Source organism: Struthio camelus, chromosome W (assembly GCF_040807025.1).
Source record: "Struthio camelus isolate bStrCam1 chromosome W, bStrCam1.hap1, whole genome shotgun sequence".
Classification (NCBI taxonomy): domain Eukaryota; kingdom Metazoa; phylum Chordata; class Aves; order Struthioniformes; family Struthionidae; genus Struthio; species Struthio camelus.
In genome coordinates this window covers 16,532,671-16,551,805 of record NC_090981.1, presented here as the reverse complement: position 1 = coordinate 16,551,805, position 19,135 = coordinate 16,532,671, and the positions used below count along the sequence as shown (strand labels likewise).

Sequence of the window (19,135 nt, the reverse complement as noted above, 5' to 3'; positions counted from 1 at the left end):
GGGGATGAAAACTTTTGTAATTAATCTGAAATAGATTGTCTTTCCAGCTTTAACTGAATGGGTTATATCCCTTGGGGGGGATTGGAAGGACAGAGAAAGGAGCGTGGGTGAAGGAGGAAAGCGTTCTTTTCTGGGAGTCTAGGGACGTTTCCTTGTTATCATCCTTCTAAAATTCATTTGTGTTTTGGCATTATTTCTTCAGTGTGTGATGTATTTCTTGCAACTTTTTTCCTTAGTACCCTCTTTTTTTTTTTTTTTCTCTTCTGTCCTCTTCTGTCACACAGCCTCATCTCCTATACCTTTCCCTCCTACTGGTACCTCCTTTTTGTCCTGTGTGGGAAGTGATTCACCTCCTTCACCCACCAGCGCCCAGCCTGGCGTTTGGTCTGGCACAGACCCTGTAAAGGTCATGTTGTTGCCACCTTTCCTAAGCGACCAGGCACAGCATGTTAGTGTCCGGGGACCCTTTCGCCTCTTCTGCCAAGCCACAGGTAAGTCGGAGGACCCCGCGTGAGCCAGCACTTTCTGCGGTAAAGCTTTAGATGTGTGGCCGTGTCCTCATGAACGCGTTTGATGTAAAAGGCGACCGTTTCGGGATGTCTTACGAACGTCACGGTGACAGTCGGCGGTTTAATACTTTTCAGAGTTGGGCGCTGCCAATACTGTAATGCCAAAAAGGGGTCTGGTTTAGCCGCCTGCTTAAGTACGTTAGCAGTCGGTTGACTTGAACGGGCTCCTTTCTGTGCCGAAGTCGCCGACGGAATCGCGATTGTGTATGGATAAGTTTAGCAAAGAAATATTTTCACACTCAGCATTGTATACCATTTTAAAAATACTTCAGTTGAATCCAGCTTGATTGGTTTGGTATTGAGTTTATTTTCCTAGACCTGGTCAGATGCATTTTTTTTTTAATTATTACTATTTTAAACAGTAAAGCTCTTACGGTAATGATAACATTTACTTCATAAAACGAAAGTTATCTGAGGTATATAGTTGAAGGTCGAAGCTGTTTTTTCCATGGAAATTCAACATTTGTCTTTCAGCTTTTGTTTGGATGGTAGTGGTCTGTTTAAGCTAAGTGAGTTTTAATGGTTATAAAAGGTCTTAAGATGTAACTTTGTTTCCTTGAAATAAGAGAATAAGCTTAAAAATGTTCACTGCTGCTATAGGCAGTGTGCGTAGAAGCTTTTTATTTCCAGCATGAGAAAATTCAGAATAATAGACGTCTTTTGCTCCATGAGGTTACACTAAGTAGTCTGTCTGATAATCATGCTACAGATCAGGAATTTATTTTTAAATTGCTTCCTTTTTTATCCAGTGATGTCTCCGTATTTGGTATCTGTTGATGTCTGTTTTAACACGTTTTTCACGTGCTGCTGCTTAAAAATTGTCAGTAACTGTAATTGCCTCGGCAGTAAACTTAAGACAGAAGGCGCTGTGTTTTAAAGTCACCCTGTGGATTTCAGTGCTGCAGAAGGGTAGGGACAAATAGTGCAGGGAGCTGCTACAAGACTCGGGCTCTGAAAGGTGCAGTAATGACTCGGGGAGACCAGGCGTCCTCATACTTGGAGGCTGAGATTAGTCACTGGGGAAGGAGTTTCCACCTTCTCTCACAAAGCAGTGAATCACTAGACTTCATCTTGTGGATGGGTGCTTCATTCTCTTCAGCAGATAAGACATTCGGCTGATGCAGCGCACTCCTCCTCTTACTCAGAACTGCAATTTCTGTGCCGTTGATTAAAAAAATGAAAACCAGCATACCAAACTGATACAGGCCTTCTGCACCCTTCCGGGACCTGTCTGTGAGGATGTATAAATTTATTCCTGGGGGATAAGCAGACACGTTTACCAGGAAGCTCTCTGCTTGGATTTATTCACGTTCCTTCACTGATAGTTGATATTTCTTTAAGTAAAACATAGCTGTAACAGAACTTTATTTCCCCTGGCAATGATTATAACGCAAAATGTGTTTGCAAAGAACAGAAGAGCAAAATGAGACTGACAGAGTTAAGTGTCTTAGGCGGCCTTCTGATTAAAGGATGTGGGGTAAGCAAGGTTCCCCGTCTATATATAACGCAGACAGATTGCCACCTGATCTGCTCAGAAAACGGAAGCTGCTTTTTTTTTTTAATCAGGTTCCTAACGTTATTTTAATGAGGACGATTGAGTTTCTTCTTTTTCTGAATCATAAACGTCTGCTTCAAGCTGTCTGGAAACGCAGCAGGAGTTAGTTCGCTTATTCATCTCTCATTCATCCCGCGCGTTTTAATCTGAAAGCCTGCCTAAGGAGAATACTTCCCAACCTTGTAACAGGCTCATTTCAACAGCAGCATTAAGATAAAGTGGATAGAGCACAAGCAGCCACTTGTCAGGTTTTGTTACTTTTGCTGGAAAAAGGAGTTTTTTAAGAATGAGTTACCCTTGCCCTTCCAGAAAAAAAGGAAATACATCTGCCCCCTTAAATTGCTTCCAGTTTTTCTCTCTACTGCCCTGAAAAGTCTCATGTTTTCACATGTCTCCAAAGACCTGTTAGATAGGTGCTAGCAAATATTAAGTTTCCTGTATACTTTCCTTATTGTAACTTTGTCTGCTGTCACAGAATTTTTGAACACTTTGAAGACACTTGAGGCAGGTTTGAAATAAATTGAACAGACTACTACACCATCTGGTGCAGGGGAAAAGGCGGTGAGTGGATGATGTGCAGGACTGCTTTATAATTTATCTCTACTGTGCTCTGTTGAATATAGATATAGTAGAAACAAGCTTTTTTAAACACATTTTAGCAGAATCAATGCTACTACTTTGACCCCCCGCCCCCGAACTGCAGAGTATAAGTATATCCTTGACCTTAATTTCAGAGACAAGTTAGGTAACTAGAATATTATGCTGAGCAACAATTTAAATAGATTTATAGACGATAAGAAACAGTGAACAGCATTATGCTTTGTGGTTTTGGCCTGCAGGTTCAGGCTCTATTTGTTTTCCATGATGTCAAGACTTCCGACCTCCTTCCTTAGTTTGTCTGAAGCTGGAGGTTTTCCATTACTGCTCCTTAACTTTTCGCTCTCATTAAAATAGCCCTGGGAACGAAAAGAAACGTTCTGCAAACGCAGCATCAGGCTTGAAAGGAGTTATTATTTCTTCGAGGTATCGAGATGGGTGCTTGATAACATCCATGTACAATGCCTGTTCCCCGCGGTTATGCTATTTTAAAGGTAGGGCATAATGCAAGAAAGCTTCCCACGTCAGTGTGGGAGACGATCCATAATTCCCCAGAATCAAAATCACGAATGATTTATTACTGGTTTTCTCTCTTAAGTGAAGCTTAAAGTTCTGCTGAAAGGCATGCAGGAGAGTGGCAAAAATGCGATACATGGCACGTCCCGGGGCCCTGCTGCAAACTGCGTAAAACTAGACAAAAAGTGTCTGCGTAGCGAGTCCAAAACAGACCTTGCCTGAGGCCGTGTCCAAATGCCTGAGGTTTGGCTTTCCTGATAAGGCCAAGTAATAACGCAGAACAGGTCTCAACAGAGGCGTCCTCCCTCCCCGAAGCCTTGACTAGTCCTAGATTTGCCCCTGGAGGAGCTCATCCGTCACAGACCTGCCAACCCGCAGGAGCGGGGAGCTTTCCCCTCCCCACGTGCTGCTGCGGACGGGAGGGGGCTCTGCAAGTCGCTCCCGCCGTGCCCCAGGTGGGCTGTCTCCCCTCGGGGCTGCAATGCATTGGGGTGCCTGTGGTTACGGTGTGCGTGTGCCTAGCTAGGGAGCCCAGCCGAGAGATGAACGGAGACATGTGGCACCCAAAGCGGCAAGGCGCTGCTTAGAAAAGTGATTCGTGCTGGCCAAAAAAACGTTTGAGTCTAGGATTATAAATCACGGCATTTCAGTGTCTTGCAACTGAGGCTAGGTGGGATTTTGCTCTAAGTTGTAATCTTGCTCTAAGTGGAAGACAAACAGAAAATACACTTTTTTTTTTTTAAAACCATTTTCTATTTTTCCACCTGCTTTTTTGTGGACTGTTGTATAAAATAATCCCCAGAACGTTACCTCTTCTGAAAGTCTTAATAGGTGTTTCTTGATAATTATGCTTGTGGACTGGTGTGTCATCAGCAGTTTTTCGAACATGAAAATGCTACTGTGTGTGTTTGCGCAGCAGTTAAGTCCCTTAAGTAAAACTGATAGCCTAGAAAGGAAAAGCTTTGCCTCTGCCAGAAAAATTCAATCCGCTGCATAAATACTTGAAAACTTTCTAAAACATTTTGCTAATTTTTATGTAGCATATATTGAGATTAACATGGTGTGCTTTGCCGAAGCAGTACTGCCGACTTTAATCTGTACAGTTATTTATTAATCCACGCTTGGTTTATCTTTATCCTCATGTGGGAATGCTAAATTTGTACCTTGTTAACCAGTTCTATATCCTGCTTTATGTATTATAAATATAAATATAAATTTCTATATCCTGCCTGTCCCCAAACCTCTGGTGTCTGTGGCTGCAGTAATCTGATGATAACTGTTAATTTGTCATTTTGCATATTGTGGTTTTGTACTGCCTCCTTTAATAATTTCTGCACTGGCTGAATCACTTAGAGGCACCTTGGTATGATAAAACCATTCCTTCCATGTAGATCTGTGACAGGCCGCTTCTTTTTTATTATTTAAAGTCTCTATATAAGATATATTAAGGTCATAATCTAAATTTTGTAAGCTGTTAACAGAAAAGGACTTAAGTCATCGCTTAAGTTTGGGAGATCAATTGAATATTTCCGACCACTTTTAAATAAAAACCACGCAGACATTAAACTAAAAGCATCCTTTTTCCCGCTTTAGACTGTGATAGGTTAAGGCTGTCACTGTCTTATGACAGCGTGGGCACCGCCTGTTTCAGGAACTGGGGACTAGTGTGGCCCTGTTACATCTAACAGTGTGTGTTTGCAAACAAGAACAAGAAAAACCCTTTGTAAGTGTTGGTATTACCGTCCTGGCTCTCATGGCTCCTCGGTGGTGGCACCTGTAAGACAACTGAAAATCAGTTTCTGTAAAGATGATGACATGAATGCAGCATTCTTATATTCTGGTGTCAGCAGCAAATTTGACATATTCCTGTAAAAAATTTCTTTTGCCATGTGCACATGTAAAGACAATGGTCAAGTCAAATGTGTGGAAGGATGTGCAAGGAGGACAGTTACTATATATATTTTTTCTTAATATATGCTTTCTCTTAAGGACTAGAATAAGCTTAACTTAAATATAGCTTCAGTCTAAGGCCCCTCAGGATAAAGATGGGGGGGTAATGTAGAGGGGGAAGTAAAACCAAGAGTGTATTAACTCCTTTTCAAAAGATTCAATTCAGCAGAAAAAAGGAAGGAAATGTTTTCTTGTACATTACTGTACAGCTGACTGAATTCATACAGGTTTTTTCCTGTGCAATGAATATAAGGTGCAGAAGTTGGGAAATCTCCTTTTGTACGGCCTTTTTTTTTTTTTTCTTTAACATTTATAAATTAGCAAGAGTCGTTAAAATCTCTTTCTCCCCAGTGAGGAAATCATTCTGGTTAAAACTAGTAATTGTAGCCTGCAAATAATTATTACTGTTGTAATATGCTAAAGCTTAATAACATTTCAAATTACATTCATGTTGTAGCCTATCCTGCATTATCGAAATACCAGTGAATTTTGTAAGTGTTCTGCTGTATTGCTAAATTATATCAACTGCCTCATCTGCCAGCAAAGGACTATGTGCAAATTAAGACCCTTGATAGTCTTCAAACATCTGAAACTGCCTCTTGTTAAAATTTTTAGATCGGTATCCTTTACCCTTTTGACAGAATAATTTCTCCCAAAGGTCTGCTGAGAGTCAGGAAAGCAACTGGTACCTTCTCTTTTGGTTAAAAACCGTACAAAGCAATATGTGAGTGAAGCAACAGCTGTGCTGCTTCAGTTTAGTTCTTTAGTTCTGGAATTAGGTGCTGCATAGGCTTTTTGCAGAGACAAGCTGATTAGATTACAAAAAACAAAAAACAAAAAAAAACCAAAAAAAGCAGGATTCGCCATCTGAATTTTAATGTACGCATGCAAGCTAACGTGCACATTACTGACAATCACAGCTTCTGCTCCTAGCAAGGATTATTGGGGGACCAGAACTGTGCAAGAAAAAGATGTTTTGCAGAATGCATGACAGCTTTTATAGTATGACTAGCTGTAAATAAAATGTGAAGTGTGCTTCACGTTTGGGTTTTCAAGATCCAAGTATACTTTTGAAAAGGTTTTCCAGGACATCTCTTCTGAAAATCTCAGGAGAGATTCGCTTTGCTCTGTGTTTGCTTCTATATACCATTTGCTTATAAGGTTTTATTTCACCTCCTTGCTTAGCTGTTCTTTTGCAATTCATCATAAATAATTAAACTGTTTTTCTCCTTGCCTAATATGGAACTCTGATTCCGTAACGTCTCAGCTCAGGCTAGTATTAACTCCTAAACCCTTGTCATGATTGAGAAGTTTAAGATTTCCCAATCCTACCTAGTAAGACATATGATAGATTTGGGTTGGTGTTGAAATCGCTGCAATATGATGCCAACGCTCACGTTCTTTTCTGCAGAACTGCTTGTTACCCTGCTAACCCTGTTTGCAAACCAATGTGTTGGGCCCTGGACTATAGAGACTATCTTTACCTTTCCTTTTCTCCGCTTACCTTTGACAGCTACCTGTAGGCTTATAATAAATAATCCTTCAATCTGATGGCCGATTAACTGGGTAATTATTTGGAACACAGCTGTCACTCATTCTTTAACCATTTCAGCAGAAATTGCTTACCAGAGCTGCTTCACTAATATCATGTGCATTGTCCTCAGTGAAGATCAAAATCTCATTTCCTTCTCTTCCAGCCTTTTTCCTGCCAGCTGAGTCTGGCAAACAACTGAGCAAATGCCACAGTTTACACTCTTCCTTAAAAGAGGGAATGTGTTTTCCAGTTTCCTTTTCCGCCTTATTTTAAAACTTAAATATATGTAGTATATTAGCTGATAAGAGGCCAAAAGCAAGCAAGCAAACTCCAACTGGAAACTCAACATCTAGTTCTAGCTGATGTAGCTAGATCTAACTAGTCTCTAGTTCTAGCTTGCCAAGTTTGTCTAATTAATGTTTACAGGCTGTTATCTGGGTTCCCATTGCAAACTCTTTCTTGGACCCACTGGGAGAATATCTATATGCTATTGAAGCTGAGATCCACAGCCGCTGTGTGTTGCATTTCCATCTCATAGACAAGTCAGCCATTTCCCCCATCTGCTTTCAGTTTTTTTTTTTTTTTTTTTTTTTTTTTTTTTTGCTGAGAAGGCAGATGATGCTGTGTCCTACTTTCATCTGTATGCATTGTGCATTGCCCGTGCTAGTGACAGGAGACTTTTTCCGGCTTGTATGTGGTTTGCATTTCACGCCAAGCCCTTCTTGTTTTTATCCCTTTTGATAAGGCAGTGTCAGCTTGCAGAGTTGATGTTTTTATAAATGTACTACTACCTTAACAAAGGCACTAGAGTTTTGAAGGAGGGTGTCACTGTCACTTGCTGCTTGAAGTGATAATCTTTGTTGACATTTTGGAAGGATCTGTTTTCCTTGGGCTTTTTATCTGAGATTTTTCATTGCTGTTTCAAGCTATTCGCCCTTTCTTTTTTGGAAGGCTAATGGATTGCACTTCAATTTAACAAGGAAGACCCAGTTAGCTGGGAAATAGAGTGGATATACAAAGCCCTGCCTGACATGTCCATTTCAGAAAACTGCAAGGGTTTTTGTTTAAGAAGATCTTGATTTAAGGAGTTTTTTCCTTTTTTTGCCCCCTCCAACCTTCAACCGTTTTGGTAGCTTCATGGAGCTCTGAGCAGCCTCCAGTCGAGCTTCTCCATACTTATTGAGTAGTGCTGCTCATTGCTTTCCATGCTAATGATTAAGGATGGACTAACCTTCTCCTGGGCTCGCTTTGATCTGTGATTTAAAATAATCTTTCTGCACCCAGATTATAGCGTGTTTTAAAAACTTAATCCCTGCTCTGGATGAGAGCTTCCTATATGATCTTGATATTCTGAAATGTGGGATGTTCAGTACAGCAGCCTTCAGTACAAGCCAAAGCTGCAAGCTAGATATTGAGCATTAAATCCAGATGTCTTTTTCTTTTTATTTTTTTTTTTAAGATTAACTTTTCTGTTTCTGTTTTTAAATCATCTGCTTGCTGCCAACTTTGGGAGGGTTTTTTTAATATCTGTTGTGGAATAAAGGAGTCATTCCAAACCTAAACTTCCTGTCACTTAAGATCATCTCTGGTGGCGTTGCTGTGTCTAGATCATGGGAATTTGTGGAAAAGACTGTTTTGTTACCCTGCTAAAATTTCTCTATGGGATACCTGTCAGTTATCTTCACTGGATTTAAACTTGTTTCTGAGTCTCGGAGATTAGTTTAGCTGGGGAAAGCGTTAAGAAGTTTAGGATTGCTGACAGTTCATGTTTTGTTTTACCCAACTCCGCCTCCTTCTATCTTGACATGTTTCTCCAACTAAATTTTAGGGAAGCCTTTTTTCAATGTTATCCTTTAATTTCAGGAACTAAATACCATGCTAAAAATACTATGCTAAAGCAACAACAGTGTGGTAGTGCTTCTCAAGTATTTTACTCTACAGTTTTCGTGAGGTGGCTTTTGAAACGTGCACGCAGCTCTGAAGGTTTTGGCATGTGACAGAAGGAAATGGATTGGCCAGTGTTCCTCCTCTGCTCCCCCCCCCCCAGCTTATTATGTCAATGAGCTCTACTTAATCCATAATCTCTTGCTTTTAAATTAGTATCCCAGAGCTTTCTTGAAAGCATGCCATTCTGAATCTGTACCTTTAGACTTTAGTTTCAGTCCTTTTGAACTAGATTCCCCCCCCCCCCCCTCTTAAAATAGGGAATTTACACCAATACTTCACTGACTGCAGTTGACTCTGGGTAGAAATTTACTTTACAAGCAGCTGCAGTGGTTTAAGTTTTTACCACTTTAAGTTTATCTCTGTCTGCCAAAACTGTTCCTGTAGAAGATCTGGAGGGGAAAATCCATCTCGCTTGTAAACGTGTGGTTTTTGCAAACCTGGCTGACTTGAAGTAGGTTAGAGAGCCTGTGCTGCCAGTAGAGCTGCCAGGGCAGTAACGTTTCAAAGTGCTGACAACAGAGGTGCAGACAATTAAAAAACGTGCAAAAGTAACAACCGCTTTCACAAATACTGGACACTGAGGGGCTTGCACTGAGGAAACGGGTAGTTCTGATAGTGCAACAAGGGTTTTGTTGCTGTTGCTTTTTTTTTTTTTTTTACTTCATTTTATAGCTGTTAGCCTTCCTGCTTTTTACAATAGCTTAGGTGGTAAATTAGGTTGTTAGTAAGTATGTACTGAGATTGGAGCAATGGTTTCAAAGTAAGTGAAACGTTTAAAATGCCTTCCATTGTTGCTTAAATGTAGCTATTTACATATCCAGACTGTCTTGCTGTTTAATTCTTTGCTTGACTATTATGTATTAATAAGATCACTTTTTTAAATCTTTCAAGCAGTCTTAAAAAGGATGGCAATGTAAGTAGATTCGTTTTTTAAGCTTTGCACTGGACACACATGTCATTTGTGTTATGACACCTGTAACAAATGTAGGATACATACATTTACATTTTTATCTTTGAAAAAGACTTCTCTGTTACACCTTAAGTCTGAATTTATCTTACTCTAGAGTTGTAGCAAAGTTAAAGAATGTGGCTCAAGGTTTTTACAGATGAAACTCTGTCAGCATATGTTTCTGTTGCTCAATCATGAGACGCGAAAAGTAAGACACAGTAACAGCAGAGCCTGAGAATCAGGACTGAACCGCAGTGAAACACGAAGATCAGGAAAAACCCTCTCTTCCACGCAGTTCACAACAGGCCCCTGACCAGTGCTTGCGTCTAGATTTTGCTGCCAAGTAACTTGTACAAGTCTTGCGCGGTGGCGATCCCCAGCGCTTCTGACTGCATACAAAACAGAGGTAGTCACGGGTCTGAGAAGAGCAAAATTACCCAGTTGCAATTTGTTCAGGAGCTGACCTAAGACAACACTGCTTGCAAGATTGCCCAAATAAGTAAATTATTGGATTTCACACTTGGGAAAACTGAGTTTTGGGTAGCACTGCGATCTTAAACACTGGAAAACAGAAGTTCTTTGGTGTAAGTAAGAACAGGAAACATTTGGAGCAATTTTAGGGAAGTGGTCTCCATCAGTGCACTGAACGTGCCACTTTGTCGCCTGGCCCTAAAATAAGGTTTTTCAAGCCCCCTACTTTTAGGCAGGAAATGCCTCTAGTCCCATGTGTTAGGACCTGAACTACTGCTAATAAAGTTTGGGAGCTTATGGCCTTACCTGAGCACCTGACTTTTAGCTTTACAATGCTAGAGTAATACTTCTTTATTTGACACTTGTCAAAGCTCATCCTGAGACCTCTGTCCCATCATTCCCTCGTCTTACTGATCTTCATTTTGATCAAGTTAGTTTTCATTTCTCCATTCTACAGCTTGACTTCCAGTGACACTATCACTTAATTTCTTCTCTTTATTAATATAGCATCAGCTATATATGTTGCATCTCTTAAAAAAAAAAAAATTCTAATCTAGAGTAACTCCAAGGAACATTCTCTGAAGGTAAGTAAGTTTCAGCTCTTCAAAAATCTATTTTTTTTTAATCCTAAGATTTTTGGCTTGGCCCTATGTTCCTGTTATTCCTTCTGTTCACCCAAAAAAACAACTTCAGCCTTACTATATTGGAATAATTTGTTCGTGGTTCCAGATTTCTCATGTTTTTAGCTACATGTGACCTACATACTGTTAATAGACGTACAATCACCCATGAAAGATTGATTTTTTTTTTTAAATGAATATCTACATTTTCAGCATATGCTTGCCCTCTCCACTTTTGTCCAAGCTGCTGTCAGTACTTCTAAAGACACTGTGCCATTCACCCTCTTCCCCCAGGAGAAACTCTTACCGGGTTTTAATTGGATCATTCATCTGTGCTCTTAGTATTATTTTATTTCAGGTTGTAGGGTATTAGTTTTGTTTCCAAACAAATTACGAATTTAAGAAGTCATTACATTGAGAAGTGCACTGAATACTTTCTTTTTTCTTTTTTTTTTTTTTTGGTCTGCCCTTCATGATAATTTACAGTATACATAGTTTTCAGGACACAGACCTAGAATCAAATATTTTTTTTCCACACACCAAAAAAAAAACACATCAATTTGCAGTCAAAAGCTGGTTTCTGTAGTAAGCTACCTCTTTCCTAGAACATAGTAGTAAAAATCCTTTATTTTCTCTCAACCCTGAATTTTACATCTTCTCTTGTTAAGGCTAGTCTGGATCATAGGCCCCCAGGGAGTAATACATGTTTTAAAAGTCAGTATTACTGCAAAGTTCTTACTGTGGCCCAGATGCTTTTCTTTTAAATGAAAAAACTCTGATGTTGCCAAATACATGTCAGCCGAACTTGCTAATTTTCTAGGAACAGCTGTTCTGTCCTCTGGGCTACTGTCAGTCTCTGATTTATTCAACTTCTGTCCTCCCAGGTAAGAGGAATAATGGCAATAAGGCTTAAAGATTACACTGCTGTTTGTTTGTTGTTAATCCAAGCTTCTTCCAAGTTCTGTCCTGCCTAATTGCAGTGACTAGCGGTTCTATACTTTTTCCAATTTTGCTACTTTCTTTAGTTCCAGCATCTTTGATGTGCTGAGTTCTTGAACTATTTTTCCTGCTGTCCTTTAGTTCAGATTTTACAATGCACGTCTCAGATGGTCTCAACTTCCATAGCTCGATCAAGCACTAGGCAGCATTACCTAGTTTTATAGGTAATCAAATCACATAGGCTGATAATGCTGATTTACTTATCATCTAGTCTATCATGCTTGCAGGGTAAGTTCCCACTTGTGCGAACCCAGATGCTTCCTTTCTATGACCTTTTAGGCTTGAACCTCATTATCAATGTTGGTGGTGGTGTGTGTGTGTGTGTGTTTTTTTTTTTTTTTTTTAAAAGTCTTAGCTTTTTGGTACCTAGCATTTCAGTTAAAGAAACCTAAGAAACATTACACTCAACCTTTGAGTCTAATCTTAAGGTCTTAGTCTTTCATTTTGTGTTCAAAGACTCATCTTAGTAATGTTTTCCAACAAAAGCTGACTGACATTTTTACAGGTCCAGATGATTCCCATTTTGTATGGAAGAAAAACAGACAAAAGATGCAGGCATGCATCATGGAGCAATCTCATACGCTGGTTGATGGCAGACTGCATATTTTAAGCTGGGTGAAAGATTCAATATCAGAAAGTACAGAATATAAATGTTCGGTTGTCTCAAAAGTTGGGAACGCAACATCAGAAGTGCTCATCACAGTGGAAGATAAAGGTAGGCTCACGCTGAATGTATGCTGTGTTTGTCCTGACCCTGATAGAAGGAGAGCTCTGTAACTATTTCACCCATAAAATGCATACACAGGTGGAGATGTACCCACTTCAAGTGCTTGTTTAGGAAAAGCTTTTACAGTCATAAATACTGCTTTTTCCTCTTCCCCCAAAGAACTAACTTGCAAATTAGCAGTTATGATCTAGAAATGAAATCGTAACTGCTACTTACTATAAAAGTCAATCTGTTGTCAAGATAATCTGCAGACAAGCATAAACCAGAGTTCATGGTCTACAGCTATTAGTATGTTGTTGCCCTCTCTCTCTCTCTCTTTCTTTCTCTCTCTCTCTCTCTTCTCTGTCACTAAAGTCACAAATAGCAGATAAGACTTCCTGGTAGGCAGATTTGAAGGAAAAAATACAGCAAGTTAGCTAAGTGCAGCTGAGGCAAATTATAAGCTCTTTTTTCACTGCAAACAAAACTAATAGACACAAATTGAAAGTCAGGTGAGTACTAAGGGTTATAAGGGAATAACACTTCACAAGAACTACACTGGGTAACAAAGAAAAATCCTTTAATGCCAAGGAAGTTAAATACTAGAGACACCCCTGCCCCCCTCCCTTGTATTTAAAAAAAAAAAAAAAAAATTAAATCTGAAGTCAGGTAGGGACAGTTCCTACCTCTTCACTTTGATATTAATGGGCAGGAGGTCAGCTAGCTAACTTGAGCACCTGGGCAGGATAAATTCATCTTTAGGTACCCAGAACTGACTGATGCAACTTCAGGACTACTTGCGACTAGCTTGTGAGAACTTAAGCAGACCTGGAGAAAGGAATGCACAGTCTTTAACAAGAGAGGAGGAGGAATTAATGTAATATTTTTCTAGAGGAACAAAATGAACTATTTATAATTAGTAGGTCAACACCAAATATGAATTTTTCAAGACTAGCTCATCCCAGCTTTTTTCAGGGATAAAGGAAAGCAGCGGAGGAAATCCGTTTCTCGCAAGCATTCCAGTCACTTTAAAGTTAGTCTTGGAAGCAGAATAAAGAGCATCTCAGTGAAACTACTGTAAATGTCAAACAGTGGCTGCTTTCACTGAGTTCCAAAAGGTTCTATGTTGTCACTAGTGTCTTGAAGGATAAATTAAAAAAAATATATATTAAATCTGTGTATGTTCCCACTACAGTGGTAGGGAATGCAAGAAAAGCTGGCAGAAAGGATTGGAACTAAAACTTTGTCAGGTTAAGATGCAGTAAAACAACCCTTCTTAAATTCTTAAAGGAAGAACGAAGAATAACTAGCTACATAACATTATTGAAAAAGGGGGAAACTACAAACTGAACGGAGCCAGCAGCAACATGTCATTCTTCTCCCCAGCCTTGAAATGATCTAACTACAATGTTCCTGTGCTTCTAGATGGATTTAGCTCTGCTCATTGGTAGGTCATGTTTTCTAGACCTTGACTCATAGATTAAAGGCACAAAAGCTGTTTGCTCTGGAGGTTAAAATGTCTTCTGCTGAGGGGAAAAGACACGACCACTTGAATAGAGGTTAGTTCCAAATAACTTGAGGCCAGATAGAGCAGAACAGAGGACAAGATGGTGGCTTTTGTTCCTTTGAGCCCTACCCTCTGTGAGAATTACTGCAACTGAATAGCTCAACTTACTTGGGTATTACTTTGTAAACAGGATGATTACATAACTATTTTCAGATAGCACTGGCCAGGATGGATGGACCAAAGAACTTGATAGCTGGAGAACTGCCATCAGTGAACACGACAAGATGATGCAAAACTGGAAGAAGACATGGGTAAGAATTATTGGAATAGAAATCTCATACTGTGCTTTCTACATAACACGCTACTGTCTAATTTTACAGTAGCTTATGACGCTTCTGCAACTGAAAGCATTTGTATAACCACCAGATCAGTGTTCCTGTGCATGATGCCATTCTGGATGGACTCTCTTAACAATAAGATCTGTTTCATTCATTTTGTATATTACCGTTATGTCGGCTTCCTCCTTCTAGCCACTTACCAAGAGCTAAATCAGTAAGAAAAAAATAATCCTGCCCAAAACGGTGAGACTTTGTATACCGAACATAGCAGATTCATTTGACTGCATTTGTAAGACTTTAATCGGGTTGCAGGGACTATCAGACTTCATAACTGGTATTGTCTATCAAAGCTGGCCTTTCTTTAAAAAAAGAAAATCTGTATGTCACTTTCAATGTTTTTCTCCAACAGTTAAAAAGGGAGATTACTTTTGATATCTTTAGGCTATGACAAATACTTGTGGCATGTGGAATAAACAGTATAGGCAACCTTTAAAACCCATTTTACTTTAAACCTGTATTAATGCTTCATTCTGAACTTTTTCACCTTCAGGAGAGCTGCAACAAGAAAAACACCCTCTAATGGACAAAGGAATGAACAGGCTAGAGTAAGAAATGTATGTGAGTTAGAATGCCCAGTACTCTAATACTGCATTCAAAGAGGTATTTGCGAGTGCTAGTGCTGGCATTGGGGTTGATATTCAGGAGAATCAGCTGAAGGTCGAGGTGGAACAGAATTTCCTTAGTGCACCAAAGAATAACTTACTTGCTACAAGAGAGGCCACCAATCCCATGTTGGAACCATCTCTGGTTATCTGATGCCAGTCACTTCAGCTTAACGAAGAACAAAAGTGTTTTTTAGTAAGACTTGTGCTACTCAAACAATATAATATGGTCTATGGCTTCTGTTTTGAGTTCATTAAGCAAACCAGTTCTTCCTGGTCTTGCTGATCTTGGCATATGAATTAGAGATCAATAAGTAAGGTCTGGATCGCATTTATTTAAAGGCACTTCCACACTCCCATTTATTTTCTTTTAATATGTTTACCCTTAAACCCTGTTCCTAGTGTTTTAAAGAGCATTCCTTTCTGGTGTCAGCAAGTTCATTTACAATTTAACTTAGCTGCTCAAAAACCTTTGATCACAAAAGTTTCTGTATCAAATAAAGACATTCTGATTAATGCTCAAAATATAGGAGGCTTACAAAGCACCCAAGTTAAAGCAGACTGCTTAGTTACTGCAAATTATTCTGCAGAATTTGAGATAATTGTGGTAGTTTTACACACTTGTGTGTTCAATGAATTTTAAGATTAAAATGGTATCGAGTTCACTTACTCTTAGTGAACAACTGCAGATTGTAAATGTGGGGACCTACTAATTACACAGTGAAATGATGTTTTACTGCACTGCTGTTCAGTTTTGTCTTTCTGCAACCAATAAATAAAAAGTTTGAGGCACAATTTAAGCTTTCTGTCTTTGTCTTCTCAGCGCTCTTCAAAAACCTCAGAGTAAGATGTTGTGCTTACCTAGACTGCTGCTCCTAGCAATAGGGAAAGCTTCATACTTATTCCTATGCTAATCCCTAACTGGTAAGACTTAAAGTGGGAAACAAACCATCTAATTTAAAGAAAGCATTCGCTCTGTCCTTAACTTTGAGTCTTTTCTAAATGACCTATTTATTTTCAATGCCAGACCACCTTATTGTCATGCGTGCTGGGTAAAAATTCTTACACAAAAACCATTTTTCCCTATTTTTCTTATTAGCAATCACAAATTAATCCTGGTGTGGACTTCTGATACTAAGGTTCAGTGGGAACTGTTTTTTTTTTTTTCATTTTGTTTCTGCTTATTACATTTTTTTATGACTAAGGCACAATTAAAAAGACTTTTCTTAAATTGTCCCTCTTTCATTTGTTCAACTAATTTTGAACAGATTTAAGTTTGTTTTTTGTGTTGTTGCATGAGAAGGTAAGATCTTTATAGGACTGAGGTGAGAGGTTGGTTGGTTGGTTTGTTTTGGACAAGCATAGCTGTGTTTTGCCTTGTCACTGCAAAGAAGGATCACAAGTAATAGAAATTGGTTGCCACTTTTTTTTTTGTTTAGCTCTACTTTGCAAAGGCATACAAGGCATACAAACTGCTGACAATCCATATGCTAACCTAGTAGAGCTGGAGAACCCCTAGGAAGAAAAAAAAAGGTGCTAACAATCAGGGTGGCTGCATTTGTTAGATCATGCTACTTTATCCCCATTAGCTTTTCTGGTATTACCTCAATTTTAAATTAGTTTCTTCTTCAACTTACTGTGCTCCATTTTGTCCTCATTGTTAACAACCAAAAAAAAAGGAAACAGACCAATTTCTCTTACTGCCTGAGGCAGCAGAGGCCCTCTGATACTTAGGACTGGTGCAGCAGAGCACCTAGCCATAATATACTAGCAGAATTTTTACCAGTAAAACCTGCCATAACAAGAAAGGAAGTAAGGCTAAAGCAAAGCTTTTTATACCTGTAATTAAGTAGATCACAGGCTTTTTTCTAATCTTCATTTCTTTGAACACACATGTGGGCCAATCAATCAGTTATGGCAACAGGGCTTCATCACACATTCTTAATCTGTGCAAGACCATTTCTGTAGGAGTTTATATACTAAATGCCTCTCAAGTCACTATGAAAAAACATTGGTTTAACACAATTAGTAAACAGATCAATAACCCCATACAGTGAATTCCTTAAGGAGTTACTTCACCTTCTCCTTAGAAAGTGGCTAAGATTCTGTATAAGCTGTAACGCTTCCAAAGTCGCTCTGAATGCTCCTCTAGGATAAGACAAAAGCTGTACAGAAAATAAATACAGCAAACACCAGGACGCGCACTCTCCAGCAACTACCCTTCCATGCTACCATGCAGTGACTAGGAAAAAAGGTTTAGCAGCTTTAAATGTGCATCAGTGGCATGAGTGCCAACAAACAGCAACCTACCTTGGGACCAAGGATATGTCCTGCCAGTCAAAACCATCCTTCATCAGTGAGATCTTTCATCCTTAATTTCCATTTAAGATTAGGTGAAACTAATGCCAAAAGACGATTGCAAACAGTGAACAACTGTGCATTTCAGCCCAATGGTGGTTCACTTATTTACTTTCTTTCTTTAAAGGAAGATGTTCTTCCTCAAAACTGACAGTCCAGATATCCATTAACTGCCCACCAGAACAGTTGACTTCTTTTAGGTCACAAAGAATTGCACTTCAACCATACTTTATCGAATCAATATATTATAGCAGATTTTTATACATCTTTCTTACATTCTACAAAATTGTTTGGACTTTGAATTTAGTATTTAGAGTTTTTTTTAAAAATATATATCACCTCTAGCTTCACAGGGCAGCTACTTTTTGAAGTATTGCACTACAACTGGTAAAGGTGGTAAAGCATTTACAAACATACTTCAGAGAGGCTGGCTGTAGCACCTGGCACCAATCGCATCTTTCAGAATGCTTGACAGAACTTCTTATGCAAGTATCCTCCACTGCAGAAAAGGGAGTTCTCTAGGCTTGTCATTTGATGTCTGCAAGCAATAAACAATGGTATTTCTACAGAGAATTCCCTCTAATACGCTCTACCACTGTTATGTGCATGTTTAGTTTTACAAAGTTTTTATCCTATATAAGATATAAAATTTCCCTTAGATGCAAACAAAGATTGACTAAAAACTCTTATGGTTATACAATGACAGAACTCCAAACTGAAGCAAAGAAGAGTTGGGAGGAGTGGAGAAGCAGGGAGAGCAGGCTGGCCTTTTTCCTGACCTTCAACATCCTCTAACTTCAAGGCAAGACCTAGAGTAAACTTGTCTTAATAGCATCAGGGAGCAGAAACATCCTCATTGTTCACCCTAGCGACTTCATAAAATTCCTAAACAGAGTTTTTTGAGTTCAGCGCTCTCAGGCCTTTGTAGTCCGTGCTGTCTCCCTTATACCTGCTGTATGATGCCCTAGAAGGGTAAAGTATCACAGGGAAAGAGCTTACTGTGAATTCTGTCATCATGGCTTTCCTTAATTAGTTTAAATCAAGCTGCCTGCCTAAAAGGCATTTCTTGCTTTTACTGGAAGACAGCGACACTGATGCCAGTCTGCCCACCTTACCAGCTTTATGTTTAAAAAAAAAAAAAAAAAAAGTTTCAAGTTGTTTAAACAAGACTTTTAAAAACAAAACAAAACACCCAAGACCCAAACTACTGGCTCTTAGAATCACTTTCCCAAAGAAAACCATCTTTCTAGAAAGTTATTTTGGCATATGGTACCCCTAACAAATCAATGTTAAGTCCATTAAACCATTAGCAGTACGCCAAGCCAGTTCAAGTGGTTCTGTGTTAAGACAATTTGTTTACTGTTTGTTATAGTCTGCTATAGTAATCAGCCAAGTACACAGAAACCTAAAAGAATTAGTCAGTGCCTCATGTGCTCCAGTGTGCATTTTGCTTAAAAGGAGTCAGAACAGCTTACTTAGCTGACTTACTTCAAACATTTCTTAAATTATCTTAATTTGCTATGCCCTCTCTCTTCCTGGATCTTTAATTTTAGATAATTCAGTATTTACAGGTCTATAAAAAAAAAAAACTTAAAGCCCCATAGAACTGAATCTGGATTTACTGATGCTCTTCTGAATTCAATGCCAGCACGTCAGTGGTTGCATTCTTTTCCAATTCCAGGGCATATGGGTTATACTCTTCTTCAAGCTTTTTTTTCCAGATTTTAACTAGAGAATATTAGAATGAAAAAGAAAAAAAAAAGTTATAGTATATTACTCAAGGAAAAACTTCAAATGAAAATTCACACTGATTCTCTACTTCCTCCTCAAAGTAAGCGCTGAAGAAAGTGGGCACAC

General features: G+C 39.0%; 2 protein-coding genes across 5 annotated transcripts in view; one reads left to right on the top strand and one right to left on the bottom strand.

Moving 5' to 3' along the window:
* Window positions 1-5: 5 nt before the first annotated feature.
* LOC138064018 (uncharacterized) lies at window positions 6-15,761 on the top strand. The gene is made up of 4 exons (XM_068924421.1): window positions 6-491; window positions 12,213-12,422; window positions 14,134-14,231; window positions 14,809-15,761. Exons 1-4 carry the CDS (start codon window positions 209-211, stop codon window positions 14,836-14,838), a joined length of 621 nt encoding a protein of 206 aa, XP_068780522.1. The 5' UTR covers window positions 6-208; the 3' UTR covers window positions 14,839-15,761.
* Window positions 15,762-15,949: 188 nt separating this feature from the next.
* LOC104150284 (selenocysteine insertion sequence-binding protein 2) overlaps window positions 15,950-19,135 on the bottom strand; it is a 29,234-nt gene continuing 26,048 nt past the window's right edge. For 2 of the 4 annotated variants that reach the window (XM_068924409.1, XM_068924411.1), the window contains exons 18-19: window positions 18,901-19,006; window positions 17,506-17,816 (exon numbers count right to left, since the gene is read on the bottom strand). In XM_068924409.1, coding sequence (XP_068780510.1) covers window positions 17,738-17,816; window positions 18,901-19,006 — 185 coding nt within the window. In that variant the 3' untranslated portion in view covers window positions 17,506-17,737. Of the gene's footprint in view, window positions 16,919-17,505; window positions 17,817-18,900; window positions 19,007-19,135 lie in introns of those variants that run through there. The other 2 variants (XM_068924410.1, XM_068924412.1) reach the window with 2 other exon arrangements.

Bases quoted from the DNA above. Each gene is read 5' to 3' on its own strand.
- LOC138064018 (XM_068924421.1), top strand. From the start codon at position 209: ATGTATTTCTTGCAACTTTTTTCCTTAGTACCCTCTTTTTTTTTTTTT. The intron at 12,423-14,133 runs GTAGGCTCACGC...AACTATTTTCAG, and splicing joins CATCACAGTGGAAGATAAAG to ATAGCACTGGCCAGGATGGA. The intron at 14,232-14,808 runs GTAAGAATTATT...TTTCACCTTCAG, and splicing joins AAAACTGGAAGAAGACATGG to GAGAGCTGCAACAAGAAAAA.